General features: G+C 47.8%; 1 protein-coding gene across 1 annotated transcript; it reads right to left on the bottom strand.

Moving 5' to 3' along the window:
- Window positions 1–1,847: 1,847 nt before the first annotated feature.
- LOC109945240 (uncharacterized) lies at window positions 1,848–3,429 on the bottom strand. Its single transcript, XM_023302119.1, has 2 exons — window positions 2,592–3,429; window positions 1,848–2,458 (listed from the first exon to the last, which is right to left on the bottom strand). Exons 1-2 carry the CDS (start codon window positions 2,811–2,813, stop codon window positions 2,006–2,008), a joined length of 675 nt encoding a protein of 224 aa, XP_023157887.1. The 5' UTR covers window positions 2,814–3,429; the 3' UTR covers window positions 1,848–2,005.
- Between the last annotated feature and the right edge of the window lie 10,988 nt (window positions 3,430–14,417).

The raw sequence follows: 14,417 nt of genomic DNA, 5'->3' as shown, positions 1-14,417 counted from the left end.
AGATTTCAGTTAAAATCAACATATTAATATACTCTATTTAAATACTCACCACAACAATTAACACCTATACATGATATCTAGCCGATCACTAGACATAACATAATGATCATAACATAGGACATCGACTTTGTCAAACGAACACAATCCCTCACAAGCAAAACTGACGGCACCTATCAGGTAGACGTTGTAAACACTAGACATGTCCTTCAAATTACTGATTCAACCACACAACATAGATATGTGTACCACTATTTTTCACATGAACTATAATGCAACTTATACCTTGCGACTACTTCACAATCATGACGGTAACTTGAATATCACATACACTTAGGACCTTTATTATACATTAAATATACCAACTGCGCATCTGAGCTACAAATAGAATTATTATCACGATTAATATTCTTCTAATCCATCTATCAAATTAATTAGCTAGAATAGCGAATCAGAGTACGATTACCATATCGACTAGCAATCCGAATAAACCACGATGATCCTTGTTCAGGCCTTTCGCCGAGCATTTGGTGGGCATCGATTTAGAGCTCGCTCCTCCACATTCTCTTGGGATTCTTTTGTTGGCGCGAACACAAGTCGGAGGCATCACGTAGGGGCCGGCATCGAGGCTGGGTGACCGAACGATGACGGCGAGACAAAGGTCGGAGATGACTGGGAATCAACGACAAGCACTAGAATTCCAACGACATCGCTCTTCTCCTTCTCTCAAACGCACCAGAGAGCTCTCGTCTCGGACCGGCTTGAACTCCGCCTCGCCCGTGAGTTTCTCCACCCCACCCCGCTGTTTTTCCCCCACCGACGTTGTCTAGGACCGGATTGAAGTGCGCCGCCCACCCCGCTGTGTTCCACCCCGATTCGTTGAACTTGTCTGCCCCATTCGTTGAACTTCTATCCCCCAACCAGATCCAACTCGTCGTGTGTTCTTGGCCCGTTAGTTTCTGATGGATGATTTGGAGCTGTTCAACGACGCAGACATTGGCATTTCTCCCCCCCAAGGTAGTTAATATTGGTCGACTGTGCTATGATTATTGTACATATAACCATTGGTTTTGTAAATAATGTGTTGAATTACTGTCAGGTCCCACATTGTCTTCACCGCATAGTTCAAGTCCCTTATGTGGTCAGACTGCTAATAAGGTATGTCTCCCTGCAATATTGTAAACTATAGTGAGGTTAGCAAGGTATGTGAATTCAGTTGGTCATGCAGGACAACGATTGGGAATTTTTTGTACTAAGCGATTTTTGGAATGAGGAAGGGAGACGTGATGTTCCAAGTGAGATGCAAATGTATTCTGAACTAGGTCTGAATGAAGAGGACAAGGCAAAGGAAAATCAAAGAGATGAATCCGTTTTAGGTGGTACTAGTAATTTGGATCAATCGGAGCCTATTAATTTTGGAGACAATAGTATAGACCAACCAATGGAGGACTTCCTACCAAATGAGAAGAGGGTTGTGTATGATAAAATGAATCCGTCAATGCAACCTGGTAGTTTGTTTCCCAACATGAAAGAATTTCGAATTGCTATGAGGCAATATGCCATAAAACATGAGTTCGAGCTAGGAATAGAGGCAACTTCGACTACCAGATACGTCGGATATTGTAAAGGTGATGATTGCCATTGGAGGATTTATGCACAGGAAGAAAAGAAAGGTTTATCGACCATTGTGGTATGTTAAATCATACATTTGTACCACAGCTATGTTGTGAATTGGATCTAAAGCTGGTCGTCCAAAATAACAACTGGGAAACTGGGAACAGAAGATAATAAAACTGGGAACAGACTGCATACATAGCTGTCTTGAATACTTAGATAGTCTTACATAAAACTGGGAACAGACTGCATACATAGCTGTCTTGAATACTTAGATAGTCTTACATAAACTGGACCACATCACATAGAGATGTTTCAAGTACATAGTCTTGACATCACAAAAGTCTACATAACTGGTTACAAGTTCATCTCATGACACAAACTGGTTACAGGTTCATCTGGTAGTATGATCAAACATCTGGTCGTAGTCGTAGCCCATAATACGACAATGCTCGAACAAAGAGACAGCAACTTTGTTCTCTTCCCACTTCATGTCTTCAAAAACCATTTCCCACAGCTCCGGATCTTCTGACACATATCCATCTTCTTGGTCCTCAAATTCAGAAGGGTTACAGTCGTCTTCAACATCTGAAGGGGGATGATCTAGGTCCCAACCAGGACATTTGTTCTCCAGATCTTCTTCACAAACAATAGATGTCTTCTCGAGACCCTTGCACACTTCCTTCAAATGCGAAGAAAGCTTTCCAACCTTACCCCCTTCAACTTCTGGGATGCTACAACACAACCTATTCATGTTTTGTATAATTGAAGATTGCCTCCTCATCTCTTGTATGGCATATCGCAGTGAGTTCTTGATGCTAACATGATACTTCAAGTCAACATTATCCTGTACAAATTAAACTACTTGTTGGTCCAGTGGATGACTAGTTTACCATTCTTCTGAAGAACTAACCCTAATTGCAATGCACAACAGCAATATACCATATGCAGCAAAATAAGATAGCAAGAAATTCAGTTACCTTTGATTCCACCATGGAGTCACCTTCTACAAATCTACCATACTTCACAGCAGATACGGCAAGTTCAACCTTACCCGCTGCAATAGTGGCAGATTCAACACCCGCACGTGCCTCCTTCTCAGCAACCAACGCCACACATCTCGCCTCCGCAGCTGCAACAGCCGCAGCACGAGCAGCATCAACAACCTCTGCAATAGCGACGACCGGAGCAGTTCGATCCATCTTCCTGCGATTTGAGGGAGGCGCCTAGGGTGCGGCGAGATCTCAGGTGCGGCTAGGGTTGCGCTGGGATAGAAAAGAACGACGGCTGCTGGTTGCTGGTAAAGTGGAGACAGAGAGAAGGGAAACGGGATGTAGACGCCGTGAGATTCACTGCTTTAATCAGAGAAGTTACCAAGTAATGAAGTGTTCTTGTTCGTTTTGGCGAGTGGCCTATTCCCTGCTTTTCCATATCAGCTAATCCCTCGCCTACGCCTCCAAATCGTCGAAGCCGCATCTGAGGACATCCATAATAGCAAATTTCTCACCGAGTAGAGGAGCGCGCGGCTGCACGCAGGGAGCTCGACCATGGAGCTGGGACGGCCAGTCCCGTCGCGCGCTCCTCCGTGGCCTGCACGCGTTGGCTGCCACGGCCGACTGTGCCTCCACGGCCAACCCGCCAGGCAGAAGCGAGCTGGAGCAGAAGGGGCGCGACGGCAATGGCGACGAGCTGGAAACCGAGCGAAAGCAGGGAAGGAACAGAGGGAAGTCGAGCATTGGGAGATGGGCGGCCGAGCTGGAGCCCGCGACGGTGAGGGAGAAGAATGGAGGCTGGGCGCGGTATAGACTCTGAGGAAAAAAATCCAACGAGGGGAAGGCCATTGGCCATGCCGATGGTGGAAAATATCAGGGAGGGAGGGCGGTAAAGATAGGAACGGAGAGAAGATTTTTCTTTTCAGATTTTTTCCACTTTTCCATTTTTTTATTAAAGAAATTTGCAGATATTTCGGGGTATAAAATGAGGGTCTATAAGATATATAGAAGGGTCAAACAAATAAGATCGACAACTATATTTGGTGAATACTTTAGATTCAGATGAATTTTAGGGAACCAGATTCGATTTCAAGGGTTAGAGTTCGGACAGGGTGTAAATAGACCGAATCAATGACATCGGCTTTGATATCTTAAGCGATATTTAATTTAGTCGAGCCTAGACGAATTTCGCCGCCACAATTCATTCGACTAGAAAACAAAGTGATTAATAATTTTACACCTTGTTTTTCTTGGATATTCAACGCGATCGAATTATAAAAAGAATCAAACCCTTTTCGAAAACCTATTCGTTTAATAAATAATTTCGAACAACATGGACTCAACATCATGAGATATTTTAAAGTCCAAAATTTCTCTAAACTGTTTTGGACAACTTAGATAAACAGAGACAGATACGATATCAAAATCGTGAATGACAAAGATGATTAAAAATTAGTGTCCATTTTATTCACAGATATCACGTGTTAAAGTCCGCACTCGCAGTCGAGCAGACGATAAAGACCTGGGGTGTTATAATACATATTTATATAATTATATTTATTCTAATCCTGCTGTTTATTTCCTTCTTCACCAACTCTTCATCTTCAACCACCACTTCTTCTTGGTTTTCAAATTCACTAGGTTCAGCTTCTACTTCTGCATGGTTGACTTGCCCATGTTTGATAGATAATGGCTGACTCTTGCCTGCCGAGGCCTGCCCTTGCTTCATCGGAGCTGGAGTAGTGTAAGCGGCCTTGTTGGGACAGTAGTTGGCATAGTGTCCCGACTGTCCACACTTGAATCATGACCTGTTTGTGGATGTATTAGGAGCAATAGGTCCCGTTGGAGTGCTTGCTTGCGGAGGAGCAATTTGTGTTTGTTGAGTTTGCTGCCCGGAACTGTCACGAGCAGGTGTACTTTGAGTAGTAGTATATCGAGGACGGGAATTACTTCCAGCCTGTCCCTGGTTAGCAGCCCTTCTCTTTTCTCCAAACTCAAACCTCTTGTTTTCCACAGCAATCGCTTTGTCCAGTAGTCTTTGGAAGGACGGGAAAGTATGTGATACCAGTTGGTATTTTAGTGGTCCGATCAAACCTTCCAGGAAGAGCTCCTGCTTCTTCTCATCATCCTCAGCATCCCTAGGAGCATATCGGGATAGCTGAATAAATTTGTCCCTATATTCGCTCATGGACATACCTCCCTACTTAAGGGATAGAAACTCCTTCCTTTCAATCTTCATGAGTCCAGCCGGAATATGGTAATTCCTAAATTGAGTGGAGAATTCTACCCATGTAATTGTGTTGACAGCAGCATGAGCAGTGCAATATGCATCCCACCAATCCGCAGCGGGGCCGGTAAGGCGACCCGATGCATATAGCACCTTCTCTCTGTCAAAGCATTGAGCTATGTTGAGCATCTTGTCCACAGACTTTAACGAATCATCTGTTTGTAGTGGGTCCACAGAGTTAGAGAATGTCGGTGGTTTGTGACTCATAAACTCCCGGTGCTTATCCCTGGGTGGAGCTGGTGGTGGTGGAGGTAGTGGTGGTTGTTGTTGTTGTCTTTCCAACCGTTCTTGCCTAATCTCTTGATGCATCTCTAGTCGTTCCTGACGTATTTCCTAGCGTTCTTGCCTCATCTGGTTTTGCATTTTGTTCATCGTGTTTGCCATTTGCTGTAGTATTTGCATCTAAGCAGCAACCTCTGGATCGGTCCCAGCCAGTGGAGGATTTGGAGGATTCATTTCTATTTGCTGTTGTCTGATAATCCTCTTATTGTGGGGGTTGGCAGGTAGATCGATTCCTCCTCCCCTCCTGGTATTAACCATCTAGTTAGAGACATATGGTAAGACAATTTTGCAAGGGGAATTACTTATTAGGCAACCAGATAGTCTAGTAGCTAGGCATAAACTAAAGGTTCTTTGGCAGGGCTTTGATCTGTTGTTTTATGTTAATATTGGGATAACTAGACGTATAAGGTGAATGTCCAAAGGTAAGATAGAATCTCTCAGGATGAGATAGATATGTGATACTAGCTGTATTCTACTACAGAGATAATATAGGTTGTCTAACTATTTTATAAACATTTTTATGCCTATGTATATGCAGATGCAATTGTAGACATTACTCCACAACTCATCACACTCAATTAAAAATCCAAATCAGACAAGTATCATAAGAACAAACATTCAAGTACATAGATACATAAAAAAAGTTTTGTTTTTGTTCCTAAGATTAGGTCTCATAGTCCTAAAAGTCACTTTAGGTACAGGATTTCAAAGTGTGAAATCCACTTTTGTCTTTAGAAGCGAAAAGGTAAGCGTAATCAGAGTAAAGCAACAGTGTAACACCCGGGATCTAGGGGTATAAAAAAATCTCTTCTATAATATCCACCAAGTTCAGGTTTTAATAAAAACCTTAAGGGAACAATGGTTGTTGCATCATGTTGGAAGGCATTTATTTTGTTTGGTGAATGGTTTGCTTGATCTTTCATTTAATCAATAATTTTCACATAATGTCAAATTGAAACAATAGAAAAGGAGAAAAGGAAAAACCAGCTCCCCCCCTTCCCTGGCCCATTCAGCCGGCCCACATAGCCCCCCTTCTCCCCCTCTTTTCCCCCCCGCTCGGCCCAGCGCCATCTCCTCCTTCTTGGGCCTACGCGAGCTCGGCCCAAGCCAGCGCGCCCGCCTCGCCTTTGCCCCGCGCCAGCTCCGCGCGCTAGCTCTCGCGCGGCTCAGCTCCGCGCCGCGGCCCAGCTTCGCGCCAGCACCCCCCGCGACTACGCGCACCTGGGCGGCACAGTGGCCCAGCGCCAGCGCGCCCAGCGCGCACGCGTCCGTGCGCTTCGCGCGTGGAGCGCCTGCCGCCGCCGCCGCCCAGTGGGGCCCACGCGCCAGGACGCCAGGACACACTGTGCTTCTTCCCAAACCGACCGTGCGAAATTCCAGTAGAGCAACCGCCCACGACGCCCCAAAATCGGCCGAAAACCCGCGCCCCTCGCCCAGTTCGTCGCTCTCCGCTTCGCCATCGCCGCCGTCGGAGCCACGCCCCACCCAGAGCGCCGCCGCCGTCGCCGTGCGGGTCGCCGCACTCGCTGCGCAGCGCCTCGTTGTGTTTCACCGAGGTGAGCTCGTCCCCCCTTTCCTCTCTCCACCGCTCTCCTCCTCGCCGCTCGCTCGCCACGGCCGGGGCTCGGCTGAGCCGGCCCGGACGCCCTCGTCCCTCCTCCCCTATCCGTCTTCTCGTGTGCGCAGGTGAGTCCTTCCTCCCCACGTCCCTCTCTCCATCTCGTCGGTCGAGCAACCCCTTGTCAGCCATCATCTCGCCGACGCAGCCATCGCAGCGGCACTGCGGCACCCTGCGCGCGCGGCAGCTTGCGCTGCGGCCTGGCTCACAGCCGCAGTCAACCGCTCCCAGCCCTCTGCGGTCGTCCCCCAGCCATGGCGCAGCCCGCGTGGCCGCCCCCTCGCTGAGCCAGCCAGCTGCGGTCGCACGACCAAGGCCCCCATGCCCCTGCTCTAGCGAGCCTGCCCAGACCAGCGAGCCTACCTTCCCCATCCGAGCCGCCCCCGCGCTCTCGTGGTCGAGCCGCCCGTGTCGCGTCTCGGACCCGCCGCCAGCCGTGTCGTGCACGTCAAATCGTGCGCGCGCAGCGCCTCGCCATGCTATCGCAGCCGCGTCGTGCAACTAGTGCACGCACTCGAGCTCGCTTATGCGTAGTGCGTCGACGGGACTCCGTCTACGCTCGTCTACGCTCATCTACCCCCTCGTCTACCCCCTCGTCTACCCCCCGTCTACCCCTCGTCTACTCCCCCGTGTGCATCGCGTCGCTCGCCACCGCCCGCGCATCGCGCATTAAATCATCGCGTGCCGTTCGCGCGCGTTGCGCGTGCCATTCGCACGCGTCGTCGTGCGCTTCGGTGTACGTTAATAATTCGCCTCACCTAGAATAGCTCGCGCTAATTAAATACATACTTAAACAACGGTCATTCGAGTAGCAAACTAATCGGGACTAAGTAGTAATTTTACTTGGCATATGATTAATGTCTGTCAATATGATTAAGCCGAATTAAATATTATAACTCATATCCGCTTAGTGTAAACGTGATATCCCTCGACCGTAGCGTCGGTCGTCTCAGTTCCTTTCTCGCGTAGTCGTAGATGCGAATTCTATGTCGCGTGCATATTTATTTAATCTATATTGTTGTATGGTGTATTGTTTCCTTCCGTTTCAAGAACGTTGGATGTATGTTTGCACTCGCGTAGATATCGGGTCGTTCGTGGAGTCTGAGGGAATTGCAGGAGAAGACCCTGAGCAGCAACAGCTTGGTGAAGGCAAGTGTCCCTTGACCTATCTATGTCCTATGCAAGTCTATAATTCACTCCCCGCATTTATATCTTTATAACTAAGGATTGACTAGCTTTTGTTATCTATGTCCTTGTTTACCTATTTGGGTTGGATTATTATTATTGTTTAGCTTTATGCTATTGCTCAACACTAATCAATGAACATGATGAGATTTACCAGTGATACGTTGTTTCCCTTTTATTATGATGTTATACTTGTGGCCTTTAAGGGGGCTCGAGCAGTTTCTCGAGTGCCTCTCCGTAAGGACCTGTTCGTTGAGAGACCACCCGGGATAACAGTGCAACCATGAGGGTGAAATGGGAGGCCCTTAGCTAATTAATTAGAGGAACTAGAGGTGTAGTTGCTTCACCGTCGTGCCGTCAATGGGGTCCAGGCATAGTGCTTGCTCTGCCGAGGCTGAGTGCCGAGGTTCTTTCGTTTTGCTTTTGTTAGTCACCCTCCTGCGGGGAGGGGTACTGTGTTTATCAAACTTGAGAAACCTAACAGGCGGCTATGACCTCTAGGGAATCTTTGTAAAAGCTACGTAGTGATACCCTGCCGGACCACCTAGGAAGTGATCAATGGGGAGTCATGATCCCCGAGCAAAACGGGAATCACGACTCATGGGTAAAGTGTGCGACCTCTGCAGAGGGTAATGAAACTGATATATCAGCCTTGGGATCCTCTTTGATTAGAGATAGTCTAGATACACCTCAGATGATGACTTTAATGATGATGGTTAATGATGGTGACTTTAATCATGTATTCTAGTATTTCCTCTCTGAGGAGGTACTTTTTGGGATTATAACTTGGGTTTTATGATAAAATCTAGCTTCTACTAACAATAAATACTTGACCAACTAAAAGCAACTGCTTGAGCCTAACCCCACATAAAAGCTAGTCCACTTCAGCCAAACGGGGCATTTGCTGAGTACGTTGATGTGTACTCATCCTTTCTTTACCACAAAACACCAGGTTGTCCACATTGCAACCACTGCTCAGGAGAAGACGAAGCTGTGGAAGGAGACTTCTAGGAGTTCCAAGACTACGACGAGTTCTAGGTGTGGGTTGGCTGCAAACCCCCAGTCAGCTGCCTATGAAGGTCCTATCTTTACTGCGTTTCGCTTAGCACTTTGATTTACCCGTTAAGTTGATGACTATGTGGATGTCTCTGACTCTGTGATGTAATAAGTTAATACTCTTTTATGTTATTATTCGAGCACTATGCGATGATGTTCATTTATGTAATCGCCGTGTACGTGAATTCTGATCCTGGCACGTACATAGTTCGCATTCGGTTTGCCTTCTGAAACCGGGTGTGACATAAGTGGTATCAAAGCCGTGCTGACTGTAGGACCGCTGACCTAGAGTAGCATTGGTCGTACTAAGGACTATTGACCTTCATTCTCACCTTGACCTCTGGTGTCACTTCAAAAGTCGGTCACCTCGACCAACCCTATGTTCTACTATATATATATATATTATATTATACCTTGCTAAAATTTTATTTTGTTCTGTCTATGGTTTACTTACTTGTCATATTAGTTCTGTTCTTACTCTTATGCTTACGGTGTCTTTTGTAGATGGCTCGTCTTAGACACACTGCTCGTAAGTCGGTGATCCCTTTCCTGTCGTCTCGCCTTGCGGAGCGTCCTCTGCGCCGCATAGTGTCCGGTCAGTCGAGTCACCTGGAGAGGCTGCACCACCGCCTGCGTGAGGAGCAGGAGCGCCAGCGTCAGTAGAGGGAGCAGCAGGGCTCTTCCTCCCCACCTGAGCAGGAGGTGGAGTCCGTGAAGCGCCGTTCCTCTATTCCTCAGCTGGAGGAGCCCCCTGCACCACCGCAGGATGCCTCGACTGTTGGAGGAGCTACTGGAGGAGGTCCTGGAGGAGACCCCCATGAGACGACAACGACGGCTCAGACCACAACACTGAGCCCTCTGAGGAGCAGGAGGCGGAGGGATGGGTCGCCCGAACCATCACCCGTGACGCCGCTCGCGGTTGTCACTTCCACGACGCACTCGACACCTTGTTGCGCCGGGCTTTCGACCGGCACACCTGGTCGATCGAGTATCGTTGTGTAGTCTACCAGCACAGTCACGGGAGGTACCCGGACCGCTGGGAGGCTACTTGCCTAGTACGCCGTCTGGAAGATGACCTCCGCGGTGCAGAGGCCTTTTTGGAGCATTACTCCATTTCCAAGAGGGACACTACGGAGGCGTGCACTCTCCCAGTACTGTTCCTTATTCGGTGGGGTGGCCGACGGTCTTAACCTTAGGTACTACCCCCGCCGTCCTACTGGTAGCACAGAGAGTGTGGTTGTCTCGCCTATTGGTGAGGATAACCCTAGGTTGAGCCGCATAGTCAACCTAGTCGCTGTGCTTAACACCGAGCTGGACCACTCTCTGGACGAGCTGAGCAGGGCTCGAACGGAGATTACTGAGTTGCGTGCTGAGCTGGCAGAGCGCCGCCACCAGGAGGGTGGTTCCCCCGCTCCTGTTGGGACTCAGCACCCTTACCGCTCGCCGCCACGTGGTCACCACACCTATGGTTCTCCTGCCTGTAGGACCAGGATAGATCTGGATCCTTAGATCGTTAGCGTCGGAGTTTGTAATAAATTCTTAAGTCAGATTTCTTAGTCTTAGATAGTCAGTTTAGTTTGCTTATCAGTTGCTTCCATTCAGTTTAGTTTGCTTATCAGTTGCTTCCATGCTTGTTATGATGAACTTGTGCTGGATTTGAATCTTTGTAATGACTGTTGCCAACATGTGGGTTTCCCCTGCAGTTTGGTTTAGCTAGTGATGTTAATGAAGTCAGTTATTTAGTTGGGAAACCATTTACTTCTACTTTCCTTTTTTATCTGAGAAGCTGTATTGGATCGTAATGGGGATCAGTGAAGTTCTTTGTTCACTCAGTGTCATGAAGAATTATGTATATCCTTTTCTTATGCTGAAGGATTGTAAGATCGATGCTGATGTGTGAATGTCTTCCACAGATGTCTGACAACAGACGCCAAGGTAACAGGCGTGTTCAGCAAGAGCAGTTTGTCCAGCAGGAGGAACCCCAGCAACATCGGAGGCAGCCTCCCCTGCCACCCCCGATGACAGTGGAGCAGATGTTCTTGATGCAGACTCAGGCAGTGCAGGCTATTGGGCAGACTCTGGCAGCCATGCAGCAGGCTCAACAGCAACCCCAACCCCAGTTACAAGTGCAGATGCCCCAGATGCCACGGGACAAACGTGGCGAGTTCATGAGAGGGCACCCTCCTACCTTCGCGCACTCTATCGACCCCATGGATGCAAAAGACTGGCTACGTGCAGTGGAAAGGGAACTGCGCACCGCCCAATGTGACGACAGGGAGAAGGTTTTGTATGGTCCCCGCCAACTAAGGGGAGTAGCCCAGTCCTGGTGGGAGTCCTACCTCGCCACCCATGCTGACCCCGAAGCCATCACTTGGGAGGAATTCAGAGAGAATTTCCGCAGGTACCATGTTCTAGAGGGACTGATAATCGTGAAGAAGGAGTTTCTGGCTCTAAAGCAGGGACCCCTGTCTGTTAGTGAATACAGGGACAAGTTCCTACACCTATCTCATTATGCACCTGAAGACGTCAACACTGATGCTAAAAGGCATTACAAGTTCATGAGGGGTTTGGTGGATCCCCTGCATTACCAGCTGATGAACCACACCTTCCCCACCTTCCAACACCTGATCGATAAGGCAATCATGACCGAGAGGAAGCGCAAGGAAATGGAAGATCGAAAGCGCAAGATGAGTGGACCACAGTCCGGGAGTAATAGCCGCCCCCGCTTCTCAGGCAGTTCATCTCAGCAAGGCAAGCCTGGTCACCCACAGGGATACCAGCATCAGAGTCAGCGCCCGTACCAGCACCAGTATCACAGGCAGTACCCACAGCAGCAGCAGCAGTATCGTCAGAACAACCAGCAGGGAGGTAACCAGTATCAGAGGCAGAACAACTAGGCACCTCGCCTTCCTGCCGCAGCAGCGAATCAGAACAACCAAGCAGCCCCAACACAAGGAGGAGGCAGAGGATGCTTCCACTGTGGAGAGCAAGGCCACTGGGCAATGCATTGCCCAAAGAAGATGGCGCAACAGCAAACAAACCCCAATGCTCCAGCAAGGCAAGGTGTACCTCAACAGGCAACAGGTTATCGTGGCCATGCGTACAACCGTGGAAAGGTGAACCACTTGGAGGCCGAAGCGATCCAGGATGCACCAGATGTGGCAGTAGGTATGTTCTTAGTCGAATCTCATCCAGCAAAAGTGCTATTTGATACTGGTGCAACTCATTCATTTGTCACTACAACATGGGTAGAAATGCATAACATCTCAGTAGAGTCAATGATGCCGCCCATGAGGGTTAATTCGGTCGGTGGTAAAGTGCAAGCAGATAAGATATGCTCAAATGTAAGGGTGGAAATAAGGGGGATAGGGTTCCCCAGCAACCTAATAGTAATAGACACCCCTGGGGTAGATGTCATCCTAAGGATGAATTGGTTAATGAAATATGAAGCGAATGTTAGCTGTGACAAGAGGACCATAACATTGAAGTCCCCGCCCGGAGAGGAGGTAGTGGCTGAGCTAAGGATGCCTAAAACAGCGAAAGGAGATTGTCACCAGATTTCGGTTGATAGCAAGGAGGCCAACCCGCTCGAGGCTATCAGGGTTGTGTCGGACTTTCCAGATGTGTTTCCCGAGGAACTAACAGGCATGCCACCCGAGAGAAAAGTCGAATTTTCCATAGAGCTTATCCCTGGCACCGCCCCCATTTCTAAAAGAGCCTATCAAGTGTCTGGGCCAGAATTGGTGGAACTCAAGAAGCAGATAGATGAGCTGTTAGAGAAGGGTTACATCAGACCAAGTACCTCGCCTTGGGCCGCTCCAGTATTGTTTGTAGAGAAGAAAGATGGTACCAAAAGGATGTGCATAGATTACAGAGCCCTGAATGAAGTTACCATTAAGAACAAGTACCCCCTGCCAAGGATAGAAGATCTGTTTGACCAGCTTAGAGGTGCCAGCGTATTCTCGAAGATAGATCTGAGATCAGGTTACCATCAACTCAGAATCCGACCCTCAGACATACCGAAGACAACATTCATCACCAAGTATGGGTTATATGAGTATAGAGTTATGTCCTTTGGTTTGACAAATGCGCCAGCCTTCTTTATGTATCTGATGAATAGTGTGTTCATGGACTACCTAGACAAGATTGTAGTAGTGTTCATCGATGATATTCTCATATATTCTCAAAGTGAGGAAGAACATGTGGAACATTTGAAGATGGTATTGCAAAGGCTACAAGAGCATCAGTTGTATGCCAAGTTGAGTAAATGCGAGTTCTGGATTCATGAAGTCTTGTTTTTGGGTCACATCATAAACCAAGATGGGTTAGCGGTGGATCCAAAGAAAGTAGCAGACATTCTGAACTGGAAAGCACCGAAGGATGTTCGTGAAATCAAGAGTTTCATTGGAATGGTCGGATACTATAGGCGTTTCATTGAAGGCTTTTCAAAGATTGCTAGGCCAATGACAGCGTTGCTAGCGAAGAAAGTTGAGTTTAAGTGGACCCAGAAGTGCCAAGAGGCATTTGAATAACTGAAGAATAGATTGACTACAACACCTGTGTTGGTTCTGTCTGATGTTCACAAGCCATTCTCGGTGTACTGCGATGCTTCCTACACCGGATTGAGATGTGTGCTAATGCAAGAAGGAAGAGTTGTAGCATACTCATCTCGACAGCTGAAGATCCATGAGAGAAATTATCCCACCCACGACCTGGAGTTGGCAGCAGTGGTTCATGCTTTAAAGACATGGAGACATTACCTGTATGGGCAGAAGTGCGATATCTACACAGATCACAAAAGTCTGAAATACATATTCACCCAGTCAGAGTTAAACATGAGGCAGCGAAGATGGTTGGAATTGATCAAGGACTACGAGTTGGAGATACATTACCATCCAGGCAAAGCCAATGTTGTTGCAGATGCTCTGAGCAGGAAGAGTCATGTCATTATGATGGCCACGTACCCAATGTCATATGAGTTAGCCAAGGAGTTCGACAGACTGAGTCTCGGTTTTCTGAACAGTACGCAAGGAGTAACAGTGGAATTAGAGCCCACCCTAGAGCGGGAGATCAAAGAAGGGCAGAAGGATGATGAAAACATCAACAAGATCTGATAGCTGATCTTAGAAGGAAGAGGCAAGGACTTTCGAGAGGACGAAGAGGGAGTAATATGGTTCAAGGACCGATTGTGTGTCCCCGACATCAAACATATTCGGGAGCTGATCCTCAAGGAAGCTCATGAGACAGCCTACTCCATACACCCTGGAAGTGAAAAGATGTATCATGATTTAAAAAGGAGGTTTTGGTGGTATGGCATGAAAAGAGAAATCGCAGAATATGTCACCATTTGTGATAGCTGTCAAAGAACTAAAGTAGAGCATCAGAA

The sequence above is a fragment of the Zea mays genome, chromosome 3 (assembly GCF_902167145.1).
Source record: "Zea mays cultivar B73 chromosome 3, Zm-B73-REFERENCE-NAM-5.0, whole genome shotgun sequence".
NCBI lineage: Eukaryota > Viridiplantae > Streptophyta > Magnoliopsida > Poales > Poaceae > Zea > Zea mays.
The sequence above is the reverse complement of the archived record's forward strand: the minus strand, read 5'-3'. Positions and strand labels throughout refer to the sequence as shown.